This window comes from Panthera pardus, unplaced genomic scaffold, assembly GCF_024362965.1.
Source record: "Panthera pardus isolate Hobbes unplaced genomic scaffold, ASM2436296v1 HiC_scaffold_15, whole genome shotgun sequence".
In the NCBI taxonomy this organism is placed as follows: domain Eukaryota; kingdom Metazoa; phylum Chordata; class Mammalia; order Carnivora; family Felidae; genus Panthera; species Panthera pardus.
The window spans coordinates 3,098,852-3,119,916 of NW_026526710.1; the positions used below are offsets into that span (position 1 = coordinate 3,098,852).

At 37.3% G+C, this 21,065-nt stretch overlaps 1 protein-coding gene across 12 annotated transcripts in view; it reads left to right on the forward strand.

Annotated features, from left to right (window-relative positions):
• The window catches only part of IFT81 (intraflagellar transport 81), a 206,117-nt gene that overhangs the window by 140,002 nt on the left and 45,050 nt on the right, over positions 1-21,065 (forward strand). For 11 of the 12 annotated variants that reach the window (XR_008422110.1, XR_008422111.1, XR_002085274.2 and 8 more), the window contains 2 exons: positions 10,693-10,842; positions 20,013-20,141. Coding sequence is in view for 9 of the 12 variants with exons in the window: in XM_053902000.1 (XP_053757975.1) it covers positions 10,693-10,842; positions 20,013-20,141 (279 nt within the window). In the remaining 3 variants the exon portion in view is untranslated. The remainder of the gene's footprint in view (positions 1-10,692; positions 10,843-20,012; positions 20,142-21,065) is intronic. The other variant, XM_053902006.1, reaches the window with a different exon arrangement.

Genomic DNA, 21,065 nt, shown 5'->3' on the forward strand with positions numbered 1-21,065 from the left:
CAATGTATATATTAAATGGGAGTCCTCACAGCTAATTACTGTGGAAATAGTTTCATGCTGGATATTGAGGTGGAGAATTTGCAGCAGGAGCAGAGATTCTGGTTTCCGTGTAAATATCCAAAATGATGCCTGGAATCTAATAATGCTTTTGAGTTCCAGATAAGCTTGAAGAGCATTTGTAAATGGTTACATACTTAAGGAAATAAGCTGCTCTGTCCATTTAAAAAGCTAGCCCAGATTTTGATCATTATTATTAAAGGTTCTAAAACGTATTAAGTGGATAAAAGGAGAAAGAACATCTGGCAAATTCCATTTTGATCACAAAGGAGTAAAATTAGTCCTGAAGCTAGAAGCTAGCACTATAAAGCCTTAATCTTATTGATCTCAGAGAATGATGGCTGTTCTTTCATAAATGACAAAGTTAGGTTACAAATGCATGTTGGTCCAAATGTTTAATAATAGCTGCTATAATGGGCCTTCCTGCACAATGTAAAGCTTTATAGTTCATTTTAATGACAAATTTGCTTGATTGACCTGCAATAGTGCACTATAGAAAGCTTTTCCCTAATGATCCAAGGATTTGTTGCTTATCTCCTATGCCAGACTCCCTTTAAAAATTATTTTTAAAATATTTTTAAACTAAAATATTTTTTAAGTTATTTAAGAAAGAAACCTTAAAGAATTCACTAATAATCCTACTTTCCCAATACAATGGCTATTTTTCTTTTTAAAAAAATTTTTTTTAATGTTTATTTATTTTTGAGAGGGAGAAAGAGTATGAGTGGAGTGGGGCAGAGGGGAAGAGAGAGAGAGAAGGAGATGCAGAATCCAAAACAGGCTCCAGGCTCTGAGCTGTCAGCACAGAGTCCAATGCGGGGCTCAAACTCACAGACTGCAAGATCATGACCTGAGCCAAAGTTAGATGCTTAACCGACTGAGCCACCCAGGCACCCCACAATGGCTACTTTTATTTCTTAATTCTCTTGGTGTGTGTGTGTGTACACACACACACACCAAGAATATAGATTTGTAATTGCTTGCAATAGTGATTATTCTGTTTTAGCTCTAAAGAGCATCTACCACACTTACATTTGTACTTTTCTGCTTACTCTAATCACTTGACATGTCTTTATTTCTTTACTGTTTAGAAGAAACAGTACTCGTCTCTTATTTTCTAGGTACTCCTTAACTATATTCAAACAGAATGACAGACATTAATCATTATTCAACTTTTATAGAATTTTAGTGTATTTTCTAGATCTTATTTAAAAACTACCTGGTTTTATTTTAGACAAATAATCTTTCATTTTATACTGGAAACACTGTATGTTTTGATCCTCAGAGGTTATAAAAACCCTTTACACAGTAATAGAGTATAGTTTACACAATAATAAGGTATTTTCAAGAATTGGCTACTGAATAATGGCAATGATGGTTATTAATAATTACAGATATTTAGGTCAATAATTTGTTTTATTTTATTAAACTGTAAACAATGATAGCTCCTATTTATTGAATGCTACACTAGGCATTGGGCTAATTGCCTTATGCACATTTTCGTATCACTCTAAGTATTGTTACCTTCTTTTTTTTCCAGTTGAATTAATTGATATATAAAGACAAAAAAATAATTGCGCAAGGTCACTTTAAGTGGTGGAGCCAGGATTTGAAATTATATTTCTCTGATTATTATATTTCCTGGAATTTCTCTGGAAATTATATTTCCAAAGCCCATGATCTTGACAAGTCTCTGAACTGCTTGTACTGCTCCTGTTGTACTGCTCCTGGGACCTTTAATGATTTAAGTTCTAAATGTGACTTTTTTGCTCATATAAATTATTACAACACAGAATTATGAGTACATTTAAATTTTAATCCTCAAAGTCTATTCAAAATAAAATCTATCAGCAGTTAGGTTTTTGTTGGTGATGGGCAGGTTTTGAGGTGGGTTGCACTTTTAATTTAATTACACTTTTTTTAGATTGATACAAATATGTAGTTTAAAAAGCAAAACATTACTACACAGCTCATAATGAAAATATGATCCTCTTTCACACTCCCAAGTCCTCCTTCCTTGAGGCAACCACTCTAAATGCCTTTGATTGTCTCTTCTAGTGTTTACTTCTACATTTCTAAATAACGTTTATGCTGAAACTTTAAAACTTTTTTCAGTTGTTGGCATACTACCGTAGGAAATAAGGATTTAGCCCTACACTCCCCATTCCCTGTCTACTCCCATACCCATCCTTTCATTCATTAGAGCCTCCCAATATAATTATAATTGGTTAAATCATTATTTAGTATATTCATTGTAATGATTGTAGAACCATAGTTTACAGCTGAGCCACATAGTATATACTATGATTACATATCCGTTCTTGTACACTTTTTAAAAAATTAATACTGACCTCATTTTTTTTTTTTTTTTTGGTTTGGTTAGTTTTTTGTTTTTTGTTTTTTTTTTAAATTTTTTTTTCAACGTTTTTTATTTATTTTTGGGACAGAGAGAGACAGAGCATGAACGGGGGAGGGGCAGAGAGAGAGGGAGACACAGAATCGGAAACAGGCTCCAGGCTCTGAGCCATCAGCCCAGAGCCTGACGCGGGGCTCGAACTCATGGACCGCAAGATCGTGACCTGGCTGAAGTCGGACGCTTAACCGACTGCGCCACCCAGGCGCCCTGGTTTGGTTAGTTTTTAAATGTACCTGTCACCCACTCATCTCCAGACCTTCTGATAGAACCATGCAACTATCTTAATATGGCATATGTTCATATACAGTAATCTATTAATTACATTTTGTAAACCTTAGGTTTATTGTTCCTGGAGTCCCTTTCATTCTTCTGTTCCAGTCTTGGAAGATTTTTATGTAAGCTTGCTGTAAACCGTAGATCCACTGTAAACTGTAATCTGAGGCTTTGTATTCATCATCCTGGAAATTTCTTTAGTGATTCTCTTGTTTTGGATCCCCTACTTCCCACATCCCAAGTCTTCTCTTTCTTAGTTTATTTCCTTGTTGTAATAGAGAATGTTCCTGAAAAGGGGGGACTGGGGAGGTACATTTTTGAGAAACTTGCTTGTTTGAAACTGTCTTTATTCCATCTTCATATACATGATTGATAGTTTGACTGAATGATGAATTCCAGTTGAACATCTTTTTCCCCGAGAATTTTGAAGGTATTGTTCTGTTGTCTTCTAGTATTCGTTGTTGCTGTCTGAGGCTGTTTCGATTCCCAGCCCTTTGATGTGACCTTTTATTGTTATTATTGTTGTTATTTTACCTCTCTTGAAACTTTTGGGATTCTCTCTCTACCTCTGATTTTCTAAATTTTTAAGATTATGGGCTTAAATGTAACTCTTTTCTTCTTTCATTGAGCTGGGCATTCTATTGGCCATTTTAATTTAGAATCTTATTTTATATCCTTCAGTTCTGGGAGATTTTCTTGTATTATTTCTACTCTAAAAAAAATTCTCTTCAGGGTGTCTGGGTGGCTCAGTTGGTTAAGTGTCTGACTTCAGCTCAGGTCATGGGTTTGAGCCACTTGTTGGGCTCTGTGCTGACAGCTCAGAGCCTGAAGCCTGCTTCAGATTCTGTGTGTCCTTGTCTCTCTGCCCCTACCCTGCTTATTCTCTGTCTCTCAAAAATAAATAAACATTAAAAAATATTTTTTAAAATTTCTGTTCTGTTCTAGAACTCATTAGTTACAGTTGGAGTCTTCTATATTGATTCTTTAATGTTTACTTTCAAAATGTTTAATTAAAAAAATGTTAAGTAAGAGTAGGTGACAATATGTGTGTGTTGTGTTATATGCGAAGAGTAAAGAATAATGAGATCATGAACATATATACACTTAACACTCAGCTTTAAAAAAAGAAACTGTGTGGCTCCTGTGTGCCTCTTCTTTATCCCATTCAATTCCCACCCCTCTCAGAGGTAACCACCATCTCAAGTTAGGTATTTGTCATTCTCTGACTTTTCTTTACTGTTTGACCACACATTTGTATCCCTAAATGATATATTGTTTAGTTTTCCTAAGCAATACTAATGGAAGCCCTTCTCTGTATATTCTGTAACTTGCTTGTTTTGCTCTACATTATTTCTTTTTTTTTTTTTTTTTTTTTTTTTTTTTTCTACATTATTTCTTGAACTTATAATTGTTTACTTCCAGTATAGAAATATAAATATATAGAGATATATAAAATTGAATCTACAACAATTCATTGTGGCTTATTTTCCAGTTTTTTTTGCTATTGCAGTGTTTCTGTCAAAATTCTTATGTATGTCTCCCATGGCTGTGAACAGAGTTTCTCCAAGGCAGTGTTTCTTACCTTTTTTCAAAACATGACACTTAAAAAAATTTGATCATTGTTTAGCATACTGACATAAAAGGACAAGGCTGCTTATAGCTGAGGGTGACTGGCTTGAGAGTTCTTTATAGTATCTTACCCAGCTGCTGCAAAATCTTAGTGGATAAATGCCTTGGCACACACTTGATATTTGTGCCACATGACTGCAGTGGAACATAGAGCATGCCCCACTTATGAAGCCCTGCTCCGGAGCGGTACCATTCACAGAGTTGTCTGAAGACCAGTTCTAGTCCACAAACTGTTAGTTACTAGTCCATGGCCATGTAAGTTGAACAGAAACATTTAGAAACATTTATAGTGATGTGATATTTTTATTATTTTAGAAAAGTGTCCACTCCACAAATGATTAGAAATTTTAAAAACTGCTCCATCACCATAGATAAATTTGAAATGCCCTGCCATTCATGGAGTGGAGTTGGTGGGGCATAGGGTGAACACAATGTCAAGTTAAGTAGATACAAAATGTTTTCCAAACTGTTGCTCTAAATTAGAAATCCCCCACTCCAGTGGTGTCCCACTTCCTCCTCATCTTCACCAACACTTAGTATTGAAGGACTTACTTTTGCTAATTTGGTGGGTGTTAAAATAGTATATTAATGTGGTTTTAATTTGTGTGACTGATTTGATTACTAATGAGACTGAGCATCTTTTATTATGTTTATTGGCCATCTTGGGTTTCTCCTCTGCTAAAAGTCTATTCAAGTATTTTATCTGTTTTTCTACTGAATTTATTTGTCTTTCACTTACTGATTTATGGGTTTAATTTATATATTTTGGATACAAATCCTTTATTGGTTTAATGTGTTACAAAAATGCTCTCCCAAATTGTGATTTATATCCTTAACCTCTTAATACATATTTCGATGAATGAATGTTCTTGATTTTAGCCAAGTTGAGTTTATCAATCATCTATTTTCAGTTTGTGCATTTTGTGTCTTGCTTAAGAAATCCTTTCCTGTGGTGCCTGGGTGGCTCAGTTGGTTGAGTGTCTGACTCTTGATCTCGGCTCAGGTCATGATCCCAGGGTCATGGTATTGAGCTCCATGCTATCGGTGCTATATGAGCTAAGCGTAGAGCCTGCGTAAGATTCTCTCTCTCTCTCTCTCTCTCTCTCTCTCTCTCTCTCTCTCCCTCTCCCTCTCCCTCTCCCTCTCCCCCTCCCCCTCCCCCTCCCCCTCCCCCTCTCCCTCTCCCTCTCCCTCTCCCTCTCCCTCTCCCTCTCCCTCTCCTCCCTCTCCCCCTCCATCCGTTTGCACACATGCATGCTCTCACTCTGAATATCAAAAAAAAGTGTTTCCTATCTCAAAATAGTGATATTTTCCTATATTCCAGAAGAATTTTAGTTTAGTCTTTCACATTTAAGTCTGTAATCCAGTAAGAATGGATTTTTCTATGTTATGAAGCAAAGGGCCCATTAATTGAAAGTCCATTCTTTTCCCTCAAATTTTCCACAGCAGCAGTCTACATAAACAAAATCCCTTTGAGAGCTTAAATAATTTAAAAAATATATAAAGGGTTTCTGAGACCAAAAAGTTTGAGAATCACTGTTACAGATCTACAAGAAAAAATTAAAAGCTCCAATAAATAGGTAAAGCAATCTTGAAAAAGAAAACCAAAGCTGGAGGCATCACAATCCCAGACTTCAAGATGTATTACAAAACTGTAATCATCAAGACAGTATCGTACTGGCACAAAAATAGACACTCAGATCAATGGAACAGAATAGAGAACCCAGAAATGGACCCAGAAACATATGGCCAACTAATCTTTGACAAAACAGGAGAGAATATCCAGTGGAATAAAGACAGTCTCTTCAACAAGTGGTGCTGGGAAAACTGGACAGTGACATGCAGAAAAATGAACCTGGACCACTTTCTTACACCATACACAAAAATAAACTCAAAATGGATGAAAGATCTAAAGATAAGACAGGAAGCCATCAAAATCCTAGAGGAGAAAGCAGGCAGAAACCTCTTTGACCTCGGCTGCAGCAACTTCTTACTCATCACATCTCCGGAGGCAAGGGAAACAAAAGCAAATAGGAACTATTGAGACCTCATTAAAATAAAGAGTTTCTGCACAGCAAAGGAAACAATCAGCAAAACTAAAAGGCAACAAACAGAATGGGAGAAGATATTTGCAAATGACATACCAGATAAAGGGTTAGTATCCAGAATCCATAGAGAACTTATCAAACTCAACACCCAAAAAACAAATCATCCAGTGAAGAAATGGGCAAAAGACACGAATAGACACTTCTCCAAAGAAGACATCCAGATGGCCAACTGACACATGAAAAAATGCTCAACGTCATTCATCATCTGGGAAATACAAATCAAAACCACATTGAGATACCCCCTCACACCTGTCAGAATGGCTAATATTAACAACTCAGGCAACAACAGATGTTGATGAGGATGCAGACAAAGAGGATCTCTGTTGCACTGCTGGTGGGAATGCAAACTGGTACAGCCACTCTGGAAAACAGTATGGAGGTTCCTCAAAAAAATAAAAATAGAACTACCCTACGACCCAGCAATTGCACTACTAGGTATTTATCCAAGGGATACAGATGTGCTGTTTTGAAGGGGCACATGCACCCCAATGTTTATAGCAGCACTATCAATAATAGCCAAAGTATGGAAAGAGCCCCAATGTCCATCGATGGATGGATGGATAAAGAAGATGTGGGGTGTGTGTGTGTGTGTGTGTGTGTGTGTGTGTAATGGAGTATTACTCAGCAATAAAAAAGAATGAAATCTTGCCATTTGCAACTACGTGGATGGAACTAGAGGGTATTATGCTGAGCAAAATTAGTCAGAGAAAGACAAATATCATATGACTTCACTCATATGAGGACTTTAAGATATAAAACAGATGAACATAAGAGAAGGGAAGCAATATAAAAACAGGGAGGGGGACAAAACAGAAGAGACTTTTAAATATAGAGTACAAAGAGAGTTGCTGGAGGGGTTGTGGGAAGGGGGATGGGCTAAATGGGTAAGGGGCTTAAGGAATCTACTCCTGAAATCATTGTTGTACCATATGCTAACTAACTTGGATATAAATTATAAAAAAAAATAAATTATAGAAAAAAACTCCAATAAAAAAGTGGGCCAAAGGCAAATAATTTTTTTAATCCCCATGGATGAATAATGAACATGACAAAAAAGTGAATTTCCTTAATAAATGCAGATAAAAAGTAAAATACCATTTTAATTATCAAATTGACAATTATTAAAAGTACTATAAATAGCCTTTGAAGGGCAGTTTGGCAAAATCTATCAAAATCCTATTTCCTTCTTACCATTTCTGAAAATATGTCCTATAGAAATTATTAAGAATGTGTCTGAAGATTTAGCTTCAATATATTCATCCGGGTTTTTTGTGATAGTTTGAAAATTCAGAAATAATCTAAAATCCAAATGATAGAAGAAATGTCCAATGGAATAAAAACATGGATAATGTATTTTCTTTCCTCTAATTCATCCAGAGGAGTGGGTCCCTTACAGTGCTTTGATGGCCACCTATTGCTTAATTGTACATAGCCATCATTAATCTGGCCAAAACTACCCTTCCCTTACTTAGGTAGTCTGTCCAGTGAATGTCAAATAGTAACCAATCAGCACAGAGCACATTGAGTAATTGGTGGGTTTGTTCTTCCACCAAAAATATTTATAGCTTTTAGCTTTTAAAAATAATTCTGGAGCACAGCAAGATAAAGAAGGGAAAAATTGGCCTAGATTACAGAAGATAGCAGATGAATAGGGTTGATTTCACTTTGGGCACTTTGCCCAGGACACTTTTAATAGAACATATAGTTACTCTAGGGATTCTGAGTCTGTGGTTATGGCAGGCTTACACGTTTATTCTTTAAAAGGAAAAATTGCAAGTTATTAGACTCTAGGTACATTGGTATGACTTAAATTTTTAAACCATTCCTGTAATCCAGCTATTGATAATTTGCTGTGTGTGGGCTGGATTCCTTACCATTAAAACTAAATCATGGATAGAAAAATATTTTGAACTTCCTTCCTCTAAAACACAGTGGGTTCTTCATTTCTTTCAGAGTTTAAGTCAAGTTTAAAAAGTCTAAACTAGGAATTAGAAGGTTATTTTTTTTAAGTATATTTATTCTGAGAGAAATAGAGTATGTGTGTGAGCAGGGGAGGGACAGAGAGAGAGAGGGAGAGAGAAAATCCCAAGCAGGCTCCACGCTGACAGTGTGCAGCCCAGTGCAGGGCTCAAACTGGAAATGTGAGATCAAAAGTCAAGACGCCTAACCAGCTGAGCCACCCAGACGCCCCTAGGAGGTTATGTTTTTGTGAAGAATTCTTAATCTTACTATTTTTGAGGACTTTCTTTGTGTACTGAAAAATCAATCAAGTCTTCAAAGAAAAAATCACCTAAATGTTAGAAATGTTGTGCTTCCTATTTTATACCTTACAATTTAGAATTATTGCCCTCATGTTTAGCCTTATAAATTAGAAGGAAAAATACCAACATGGTAGTAGAGCTTAGTAGGATAGTAGAGTAGGATAATGGCTTTGAGTGAACTTTATCCTTTTTTCTGTTTTCCAAAATTTCAGTAATTCATGACTTTTATTATTTGTAAAATTATTTATCACTCTCCTCTCAAGTTAGCCTTTAGAAGGACTGAGTATTAAAAAGGCTAAGATTCTAGGGGTGCCTGAGCGGCTCAGTTGGTTAAGCATCCAACTTCGGCTAAGGTCATGATCTCGCAGTTCGTCAGTTCGAGCCCCGCATTGGGCTCTGGGCTGACAGTTCAGAGCCTGGAGCCTGCTTCAGATTCTGTCACCTTCTCTTTCTGCCCCTCCCCCACTCACACAGTTTGTCTACCTCAAATATAAACATTAAAATTTAAAAATAAAATAAAAAGGCTAAGACTCTTAAAGAATTATCTTGTATTAGGTAAAATGGAAGCTTACTTTTGTTTTGAAGTAATGTGCTTAAATATAACAGGCCAAATTCTTAGTTGGAATTTTTCGAAAAATGTAGTTAATAAAAGGATAAAGCAGGAAGAAAAATTATTTTATGTAGTAAGAGAATCTGAAAATTATTAGCATAATGGTACATAAGAGGAAGTAATTTTTTTTTAAGTATTCTGTTTCAGAAATACCAGAAATTTCTCACATTTGCTTCTGGTATTTGCTTCTTATATCAAGCAATACTTTAAATGAGCCAGAATCTTTACACCTGCTATTTCCTCTACCTGGAATGCTCTTTGCCTCTTCCTCCTTCCTCTAACACACTCTTACTTCTTCAGTCTTGGCTCGAATGTAATTGTTTTGGGAAGCTTGCCATAATCCACCTCCCCTAAATCCCAATGCCCACCTTGCCTACCTTCATCCCAACCCAGGTTAAACTCCTGTTATTTATTCTCAGGACACCTTCATAATGTTCAACCATGGTTGTAAACATCAGTTCAATGTTTGTTTTCACCACTATTTCCTTAAGCTTGGTGAGGGCAGAACTTCTGAGTATCTTGTTTAGAGTTGTATTCTCAATGTCTGGCACAGTGCCTAATACATGATAGTTAGTAAATAGAGCTTATCAAATGAATTCCTGTAATTACTATTCATTTTCATTTGCTTTTTCCAAACTATAGTTGGTATTACTTAATAGTGGGGATCTTTCCACTAGAGTAGTTATAACTTTATACCTTTGGTGTAAAGGTCGGTAGATAGCTGAATTAAGCAACTGTAAATTCCCACTAACCTGGAATATTCTTAGCTTTTTAAGGTTTGGGATGGGCTTCATTCCAATGTCTCAGATGCTTCTTAGTGTATACGGTCACAGTACACTTCTTTAAATGATAAATAGTAGCTATAGGTTTTGACTATTCTGATTGGCCATATTAATCTCAATAGATGCAGTGCTTCCAAAATAGTACAGTATGCAAGAGATATCATGGTAGATCACAGCCAGAATTGGTTTCCTACTTTTTCTACTCCTCCTCCTCCTCCTCCTCCTCCTCCTCCTCCTCCTCCTCCCCCTCCTTTTTTAAACTTTTTTTTTTTTAATAGGGTTTAGTTTCTGGTTTTTTAAACCCTTATTTGTAAAGCCCCAAATGAACAGCTTTTACATAAGGATTTACAACATTTAGATTGGTCCAAAAATTAAAACCTACACAAAATATTTTAATTGAGCAGTTAGTCTTTCCAAGTTTTCTAATGAAACTAAGTTATTATATACTGGTGACACAAATGTTAGACAGTAGAAAATAAAATGTTTCTAATACATTGAAGTTAACATATTTAGCAACTACTTTTATATTCATGTTACATATTGTGTTCTTTTATAGTTCAAACGATATGTCAGTAAACTTCGAAGCAAGAGTACAGTTTTCAAAAAGAAGCATCAAATAATAGCTGAATTTAAAGCTGAATTCGGCCTCTTGCAGAGGACAGAAGAACTTCTTAAGCAACGGCATGAAAATGTTCAACATCAACTGGTAATACAATGTTATCTGGAGTGCTAGAAATACAAATGCCAGGAGGTTCATAGGTTGTAGCTGTATACTGAGGTTATTGTTTTTACTGAAAACATCATAAAATTATTAATTTTCTCTGATTAATTACAGAGATGTCATATAAGCTGATTCATTTATTTTTTTAATGTTTATTTATTTTTGAGAGAGAGAGCATGAGCAGGGGCGGGGCAGAGAGGGAAGGAGACACAGAATCGGAAGCAGGCTCTAGGCTCGGAGCTGTCAGCACAGAGCCGGATGCAGGGCTTGAACTCTCGAACTGTGAGATCATGACCTGAGCCAAAGTCAGCCACTTAACCTACTGAGCCACCCAGGCACCCCAATTCATTTATTTTTTTAGTGTAGCAGTAAGCACTAACTTTTTCATGTGTGCTGACATTGGGGTAATTAATAGAAGCTGAATTCCAAATACATCTTTCTAGTTAATATGAGAAAAATTATCATACCAAGAAGAGTGACTGTAAAACATTTATTTATCATGGCCTGTTGGGCAGAAGTTTCCAAGCAGCCACTTACATGGAGCTTTGAAAAGAAATATCCGGGAAAGGTACCACATGGAAGTTTGCCTGCAGGCTTGCTCCTTATGTATTTGTGCCTTGGTTGTCATAAAAGAGTTAAGTCCAGAGCAGTCCCTCTAATAGCAAAGCTGTTCTCATTATGGACACCAGTTCCTCAGAGTTTTCTTGATTTGAGTTTTTTTGTCTTTTCACCCATGGGGAAATTATTTCATCAGGTTGTTGGTTTACTAGCTAGCAATAATCTGGTGGAAGTAAACGAAGTTTCAACCAGTCATGGTTAAGCTGGCAATATGAACTTTCTGTCTCATGCTGTTAAATGGTGTTTGGTTCTAGGCAACTTAAGATAGAAAATTTACTGTGTAGCAGCCATGGATTCTAATGACACTTCTTCCCAAATTGATAGGTAGTTAATTGTGTTTCTGTTCACTTCAAAATATTTTCAAATTTCCATTATGATTTCTTTGATCTATGGATTATTGCTTAAAACTAAACATTTTCTAGTTACCATTCTGTTATTGATTTCTACCTTATTTCCACTGTGACCAGAGAACATTCTGTGTGATTTTAGTCCTTCGAGATTTGTTGAGTGTTTCATTATGGTCCAGCAAATGGTCTATTTTGGTCATCGTGCCAGCGCAGTTGAGAAGAATGTATATTCTGCCGTTTGTTGGGAATGGTATTCTCTATATGTCAATTCAGTCAAGCGTGTTAACCATGATAGTCAAATCTTCCATATTCCTACTGATACTTTTGTTTTCTTGTCCCATTAGTTATTGAGAGAGGTGTGTTAAAATCTCTATGATTATTGCTTTGTCTGCTTTCCTTTAAATCCATCAGTTTTTTCTTTACATTTTTTCTTAATTGGGTTCCCTAGAAGCAGAGCCTGAGAAGGCAGTACTCTGTACAAGTGATTTATTGAGGGAGGGAGTGCCTTCAGAAGAAGGGGAATGGGGAGAGCAGATAGGACAGCAGAAAAGAGCCAAGCAAGGATGTAGTCCTGACTAGACAGCTTCATTTTGATTCTGTGAGGAGCTTTGGAGCATAAATTGCAGCATGAAATTGATTCCATCTTGAGGCAAGGGGGCTGGCCTTTTATACTCCTGTATCAGTCAGTCATTGGCTGTGGCACAGTGTAACCTCCTAGCCCAATGAGGCGGCACTCTCTGGAGAAGGGGCACCTGTGAACCTTTAGCAGCCAGTAACTTTCATGGCAGCTTGCAAACAAGGTCTGAGTGAGGCACCAGCAACGTCCATTACAATCTACCCCTTACAATGTTGGGATCTACCTGTTTTTCATGTTAAACTCACTCCATTTAGGTATAGCTTCTACAGGATTCTGACTGGTCACAATTTCTAGGAAAATTTGTAGGAGGAGGGTTAATTGGACAAATGAAAACTCCCATTGCTACATTTGGTCCCAAGGACATAATAATAATCAACATCTCCTTCCTTTACCATCCATTCTAGATTTCCCTCATGTTTGGCTAGCACCTCCACTGGTCTAAATGATTTATTTGGTGGAATGACTCAGTCCCTCATCTTTAAGAGGTGTGAGTAATCATGACCTTATCAGGCTGTGGTTGCTGTCTTTACTTATTTACTGTTAAAACCGGGCATGGGAGTACCAAGATATGCCCTAATGGATCATCTGACTGCCAAACATATTCCTATCTGCCCTTATTATATAGCAGCTTATGTATAGCATTATGCTGTCCTGCCAATATAAGAACTCCTTTATTTGTCTGCTGGTCTATGAGTATGAGGAGCCCAAGTGACGAAATGGTAGCCAAAGCATTAAGTTTAAAGGCCTTTTATTGCACCTTCTGGTAAAAGCATATGCACTCTGGAAACCAGAAAATCTGTACCTATAGAGCCTAAAGGTGCCAAGAAAGGAAATATAATTCCCTAAGTGGATAAGTTGGCATCCTGGTGAGTGGTGACACTCATACTTTCATTCTGTGGCTCTAAGACCAATATATTCCTTCTGTTTGCAACACAGCACCAAATGGTGGGCATTGGTCTAAGATGTACATTCCATCCTAAAGAATAGAGCTCATCCTCACAGGCCATCAACTCTAAGCTGACACCTTAGCTGTACCTTCAACAAGGCCTTCTACCAGCCTATCAGGCTATTAGCTTCCTGGATGGTGGAGTATGTGACACAGAGACTGAATCCCATGGTCATGTGTCCCCCACCATATCTCCTTTGCCATAAAGAAGATTCCACATCAGTGGAAGATTCCACATCAGTAGATCAAATACTCTGAGCCCTTGGATATTGATGCTGGCTACAGCACTGTGGGTAATAAAAGCAAATCCTTACTCAGAATATGGGTCAGTCCAAGTCAGGATGAAATGTTGCCCTTTTTAAGGCAGAAAGATGATTGGTTTCCTCAAGGTATGATTATATCTAGAGCTCAGGATTGGTCTCTCTATTGTTGCCAGGTCAGACATTTGGCAGTGGGCGTAGCTAGATGGGCATTGGTGAGGGAGCCCATGCTATTTGGCCCTTGCTTAGCCCCCATCTCTGTCAACATAGTCATTCTGTTCATGAGCCCATTGTCTAAGCACTGGGTGGCCAATAACAGAGGCTGGCTGATATCTACTGGCCAAATCATCCTTTCCACTTGGTTGTTTAGTGTCACTTCTGCTGTGGACATTCTTTAGTGGCCATTAGCTTGTGATCAAAAGATCTTCATACTTAGTGTGTTGTGCCCATAGGTCTATCTGCATGCCCCTTCCCCAGACCTCCCAATCTTCCAGTCCTGGTACCTTGCTTCTTCCAGGCCCCTGGCCAATAAGCTAAGCCACTTGCCACTTGGCCAGAGGATACAGGATAATCTAGGGGTTCAAGGTTCTCAAGTGAGTCTTGGCAGGTATTCCGTTCCAGACTCAGCACCCTTTCTCAGAGTCCTGACTTTAGCATAGAATTTATTCAGTTTTCTCTGAAGTTTTGCCCTGCTAACAATTAAATTGTGTGCCTGGTTTTCAGCTCCCTCTGACCTTCAGCCATAGGAAATGAGGGTTTCTTTGAAGTTCCTAAGAAGGTTCTCTAACCTTCTCACTTTACTTTAAATTACTGATTAATATATTTGAGCCTGTCATTTTATCTCTTCAACTATACCTGGAGCTTAGCCACCCCAATTCTATAGTCCTTATAGTTATTATTTCTCCATGCTTCTCAAACACAAGCAACATTGTGCCAGCTAGTATAGTGCATCCCTGTGACAATCCAAGAAGCAGACACCAAGATGTACAAGAGATTTGTTGGAGGAGATACATATGAAAGGTAAAGGCAAGAGAGCCAAGAGGAGGCAGGGAAAATCATTAGGCCTTAATATAAGTGTGACATCCATGAAGGGAGAGAGAAGGAAGGACGATTATGTAGGAAGAGCCTCAGACTGCAGCACAGTTTGGGGAAAGTTTTGGTTAGAATGAGGGAGATTCCTGAACTAGTCACCCACGAGAGGAGCCCCCTGTCAGGCAGGAATGGGCCAGCACTAGTACCATTGCCATCCTCAGTCATTGCTAGGAGCATCCTGGGAGAAACATGGGCGTGGTAAGAACATGATGGTGGATCCAGAGGGGCAGCGGTTATGGCTATCAGTCCAATCTGTTCTTCTCGGCAGGCTCTCCTGAAGGAGATCTGAGCAGACCATTCTCATGGCCACCACTGTCACCTTCCACATATACTCTGCCTCAGTTCACCACAAGTCTTAGCAATTGCACTGCTATAACATGTATGGGACTAACAATGTTCAACCCGCCACCAGTGATGGAGCCCTTGGTTCCATTCAGCCAGTGAGTAATGCCACTCTAGAAGCCCATTCTTAGAGTTTGATCAGGTTCTCTAGAAGCAGAGAAACAAGAAGTCTTATTGCTCTTCACATGAATAATTCAGAGAATGCTCTTAGGAGAAAGGAAGTGAAGGAACCCGAATGAAGCAATGAGGCAGAGTGGATTCATTTGGAGCCCAGTTTCCATCTGATCCCATGAGGAGCCCTGGAGCACAAATTGCATCATAAAGTTGGTCTCATTTTTAGGCAAGAAAACTACCCTTTTGTACCTCACTGTCAGTCATTTGCTGTGGACCCTCACTACCACCCAGGAGGTGGTATGATACAGTTCCTGTTCAGCCAATTGCATACTTTGAAGAAGGGGTAGCTGTAAGCCATAAATAGCCAACAGCTATTCTCACAACAGCTATGGGATTAGGTACCCTGACCCGGTAAGCAAATCAGGACGGAGCCCCCACTACAAATATACTGAGATTATGTTATTAGTCCATACAAATCTAGTATCATTATCTTCCTGATAAATTGGCCCTTTGATAATTAGGAAATACCCTTTTTTTTTATCTCTCAGAATAGCCTTCGCCTTAATATATACTTATCTGTTATTAATACAGCCACACAAACTTTCATTTAGTTAATGTTCAAAAGACATACATCTTTTGCATCCTTTCAACCTTTCTCCATCTTTGTAATTATTGTATATTTTTTGTAAGAAATATATAGTTAGCTTTTTATTTTTGTACAGTGTGGCCATCTTTGCCTTTTACTTGAGGTATTTAATCTCTTTACATTTAATGTAATTACTGATTTTTTTTCAACATTTTCTATTTGTTCCATCAGTTCTTCATTCTTTTTTCTCCTTTCTTCCCTTCTTTTGCATTACTCAAATACTTGTATCTTCCATGTTTCCCCTCTTTTAGCTTACTGGTTATAGCTTCTTTTTGTTATCCGTGTTATTTCTTAGTGCATAAGCCAGAAACTATAACATGCACCTCTGACTAATTACAGTCTTCCCTGTTTTACTATATCGGGGGCAATGTAAGAAACTTATGACACTTTTGCTCTATTTATCTCTTCCTCATATTATGTGCTATTGTGAATATATATTTTTAAATTCTATATATAATGTAAATCCCACATGATATTATTATATTTAATATTATTCTAGATTTATCTACCTGTTTACTCTTTTCATGGCTTTTCCTTCCAGCACCATCATTATTCTATTGGGATCTCGTTTTCAGTATTTCACTTAGTGTAGGTCTGCTGGTGATAAGTCCACTCAATTCTTGCTTTTCTTAAAACATCTTTATTGTACCCTTATTTTGAAGCACATTTTCACCAAATATAGAATTCTTGGGTGGCAATTACTTTCTTTCAGCACTTTAAAGATTTAATTCCATTGGCTTCTGGCTTCCATTGTTTCTTGTGTGTGTGTGTGTGTGTGTGTGTGTGTGTGTGTGTGTGTGTGTTTAAGGTAGTGTGTTATTCTCTGTTTGCTAAGATTTTTTTTTTCTGTCTTTGGTTTTTCAGCAGTTTTAACTGTGATTTTCCTAGGTTTTCTTTTTTTATTCATCTGGCTTGGGGTCTGTAAGGCTTATTAGAAGTGTAGCGTTAATGTCTTTTGTCAGTTTTTGAAAAGTCCTCAGCAAGTAGCATTTCTTTAAATATTATAGTCTCATTCTCTTCTCCCTTCTGTGAGCTACAATTACAGTTATGTGTATGTTAGGCTTTTTCACTATTTACCATATTCATTATGGGTTGTATGTTTTGCTTTTTTTTCCATTATTTTTTTCTCTCTGTGACTTAATCTGAGTTTTTTTTCTGCTGTGCTCTCTTTTAATTCATTAATCTTACTTTTTTTCTTGTGTCTAATCTGCTATGTAATCTGGGTTTTGAATTCTGAATATCAGGTATTATGTTTCTCCGTTCTAGAATTTCCATTTGATTCCATTTGATAGATTCCAGTTATTTGTTTTTTTTTTAATATGAAATTTATTGTCAAAATGGTTTCCATACAACACCCAGTGCTCATCCCAATAGGTGCCCTCCTCAATGCCAGTTATTTGTAACATTCTCCAACTTATCATTTATTGTCTTGAATATAATAATTGCAGCTGTTTTATTTTTTTTTTAATTTTTAATGTTTATTTATTTTTGAGACAGAGAGAGACAGGGCATGAGCAGGGGAGGGTCAGAGAGAGAGGGAGACACAGAATCTGAAACAGGCTCCAGGTTCCGAGCTGTCAGCACAGAGCCCGACGCGGGGCTCGAACTCACGGGCTGTGAGATCATGACCTGAGCTGAAGTCGGATGCTCAACCGACTGAGCCACCCAGGCGCCCCAATTGCAGCTATTTTAAATGTCCTATCTAATAAATTTATCTGGGTGTCTTTCTATTATCTGTATTTTTCTCTTGATTTTCAGACATTTGTTTCTGTTCCTTTGCTAACCTAGTACTTTTTTATTGAACATCAGCCTCTGGAAACATTTCTTTCCTTAAAGAGCATTTGATTTCTTTTTCCTCATAGATCATCTAGATCCAGTTTTGTTAGTGCTGATATTTTTCAGTTTTCTCTTATTCCTAAAATTCAGCCCTTATACCTGTGACAGAAACTCTATTCCCAGGAATTAGCCCTTACTTCTAGGGCCTAGCTCTTATTCCTAGGTTATAACCCTTACTCCTAAGGTGTAGCCCTTCTGGGGTTTCAACTGATAGTCTGAAGCAACATACTTTGACAAGTCCTGAATTCCTACCTCTGTCTGCCCGGCACTATGAGATACTGAAAACTTTGCCCAGCTTTTTAGTCACCTATCTACTGATTTTCACTTGGTTTTGGGGAGTCTTACCTTCCTTGCACACAGCTTAGGATTTGGTAATGCCCAAAGAGGAAATTGCATATGGAATCTTGGGCTAATGCTTTGTAGTTCCTACTCCTCCTTTCTTAGGGATCTCAATCTTATTGTCAGCCCCCAATTCCAACTCTTACATTCCCTCTCTCCTTGTCTTTCTTTCCTTTTGGTTCTTCCATCCTCTTTTGAATCCTCTCCAGTCAGGTCTTCACACCCACCATCTCACCAAAATTTCTCTTGTCAGGATCACCAATACCTTCACATTGCTAAACCCAGTGAGCAATTCTTAGTTCTTTTCCTACTTGGCCTATTAGCAGTGTTTGACATAGTTGATCACTCCCTCTTCCTTTACTTATCTTCTAATACACTACACTCTCCTGGTTTTTCTCCTTTACTAGCACTCCTGTTTCTACTCCATGGCTGATTTCTTCGCATTTCTCCATGGTCTAAATATTGGAGTCACCAGGCTTAGCCGTTGGATTTCTTCTCTAGTTTCACTCCCTTGGTGATCTTATCCTGTCTATGGCTTTAAAGACCTTCTTTATGCAGACAACTCACAAATTGATATCTCTAGCCTAGATTTCTCCTCAAATTTCAGTCTTGTACTTATAATATCTTGACCTCTCTATTGGGTATCTGCTACATATTTCAAGTTTTTAACATGTCCAAAACTAAATTTCTTATCTTCATTATTCCCTCAAATCTGGTCTTATCAAGTCTTTCTCATTTCAATAAATGGCAGCTCCATCCTCTCAGTTCTGCAGGCCAGAAACCTTAGTCATTCTTTACCCCTCATTTTCCCTCAGCCCTCACAGCTAATCTGTCATAATATTTTTTTGGATTTATCTCTAAAATATGTACACAACCACTTCTTGTTACCTCTACCGCCACCATCTGATTCATGCTACCATTATCTCTAACCTAAATTACTGGAGTAGTCTTCTAACTGGCTTCCTTTGTCCCTCTATAGTTTGATCTCAGCACAGGTGTTAAAGTGGTCTTTTAAAAATTCCTTTACTCTGAGCCACCCGACAAGCCTCCCATCTCATTTAAAATAAGTCCAAGCTCTTTTATTGGCCTAAAAATAAAGTAACCATATAATTTATCATCTAAAGTAGGACACTTTTGAGAATGCAAAGGACAACGGACATTAACTGAGACTGTTCCAGCAAGCCATCTGAGTCCCATATGATCCCTCCCTAACCCCACCTCATTCTCACTCAGTTTTCAGCTCACCAGTCTCCTGGATATTTCTTGGAAGGGACAGGTTTGCTCCTACCTCATGTCTTTTGCCCTTGCCAATCCCCTGGATATCTGTATGACTTGCTCCCTCCCTTCATTCGGGCTTTGCTTAGATGTCATCTTCTCAGGAAGACCTCTAACCACCCTGTTATTTAAGGTTCCAACCCCACTCTCACCTCACACTATATGTATTTTACTTGTCTACATATTGCTTGTTTACTCTCACTAGAAGTAAGCTCCGTGGGGGAGGGTTTTTTTTTTATGTTTTGTTTTGTTTTCTTTTGTTTTACCTGTTTTGTTACAAGTGTTTTCCCATATGGTTTGCAGCCTTAACAATTGACATTTTATTTTATCTATCTATCTGGTGCTTAGAACTATGCTCAGCACATTTAGGTATCTAATAAATATTGGATGGCTGAATGAATGCAAGTATATTGGTCACTTGAGAATTCATTCAGTCACCAAGTATTTATTGAGTGCTAAAATTAGAAATACTATGCACCCGAAGATACCAAAGCAAAATTTAGCCTAAGTTTATAACATACAACAGTATGTAATTATTGTTGAAGTCAATAAAAATTACTCTTTAGCATTGTAAGCTAATTTATTTTATTTGTAACTTTATTGCTATGTATTAAGTCTGTATACTACTTACAGAATCATCAAGGTTTTGACACCCATTTTGTAGACCCCAATTTTGACACCTATTTTTATTCTTTACTTTTAGCGAACTATTGAAGAGAAAAAGGGCATATCTGGATATAGTTACACTCAGGAAGAGCTAGAAAGGGTATCTGCACTGAAGAGTGAAGTCGACGAAATGAAAGGCCGAACGCTAGATGACATGTCTGAAATGGTGATTATGCTTTTTTATAGGTTTTTTTTTATTGTATAGCTAGAGGCAGATATTTTTGTGTTTTGTTTTCAGTGAAACACTGAAATTTTCATTTCTGCACATTGTTTACCTTATATTCCTTCATCTCTCTTTATCAGTCTCTTTTGAGTGTTTCCATTTTAGTAAGTTGTTCAACTTGTAATAATTTAGGCATTTTGCAGGGTTTTTTCCCAAGGAAACACGATAGGGTTATTAAATACCCTATAGAATTAGGTATTGAAATGCCTGCCTTATCTTGTGGTTTTTGAAGTGTGTAAAAGTTCTATAACATTAAAGAAATACTTAAGATAAAAAATAAGTTTTCCCAAATCATACCACCCTGACTAATAAAACTTTCATTTTTGTGTTTTTCCTTCCTATCTGTCCTTATTTGGAGCTGCTACTCAGCCTGAATGAACTGATGCCGCTTTAGCAGGCATTAAAATGTTGAAATCGTTCCTTCCTTACTAGAAGGAAATAACTGTTGCCTCAAACTCTCAGAGTACCCACTTCCACCTGGCTTTTCCACATTGGCTACTTGCCCAGAACCCTCTGGATCTCACTACTGTCTAACTCCTAAAAAGATTAATGATTAACACAGCAGAGACCTTCGATACTCTGTTAATCCCCATGCTTGGTGTCCATTTTGATTGGTCATTACTTATATCATTTGGGTTATTAAGTATTTTGAATATCACTTCCTCATGTTTCGTATATACTCTATAACCTACATAATTACATTTTTTTTACATAATACAACATGATTGTAGTTGTATTTAGGAACTTTATAATTTGTTTTCATTATTCAGTGTTAGATTACAAGTATTTTCCCATATAGTTTGCAGCCTTAGTAATTGACATTTTATTTTATTGTATTTTATTGTATTATATTGTATTGTATTGTAT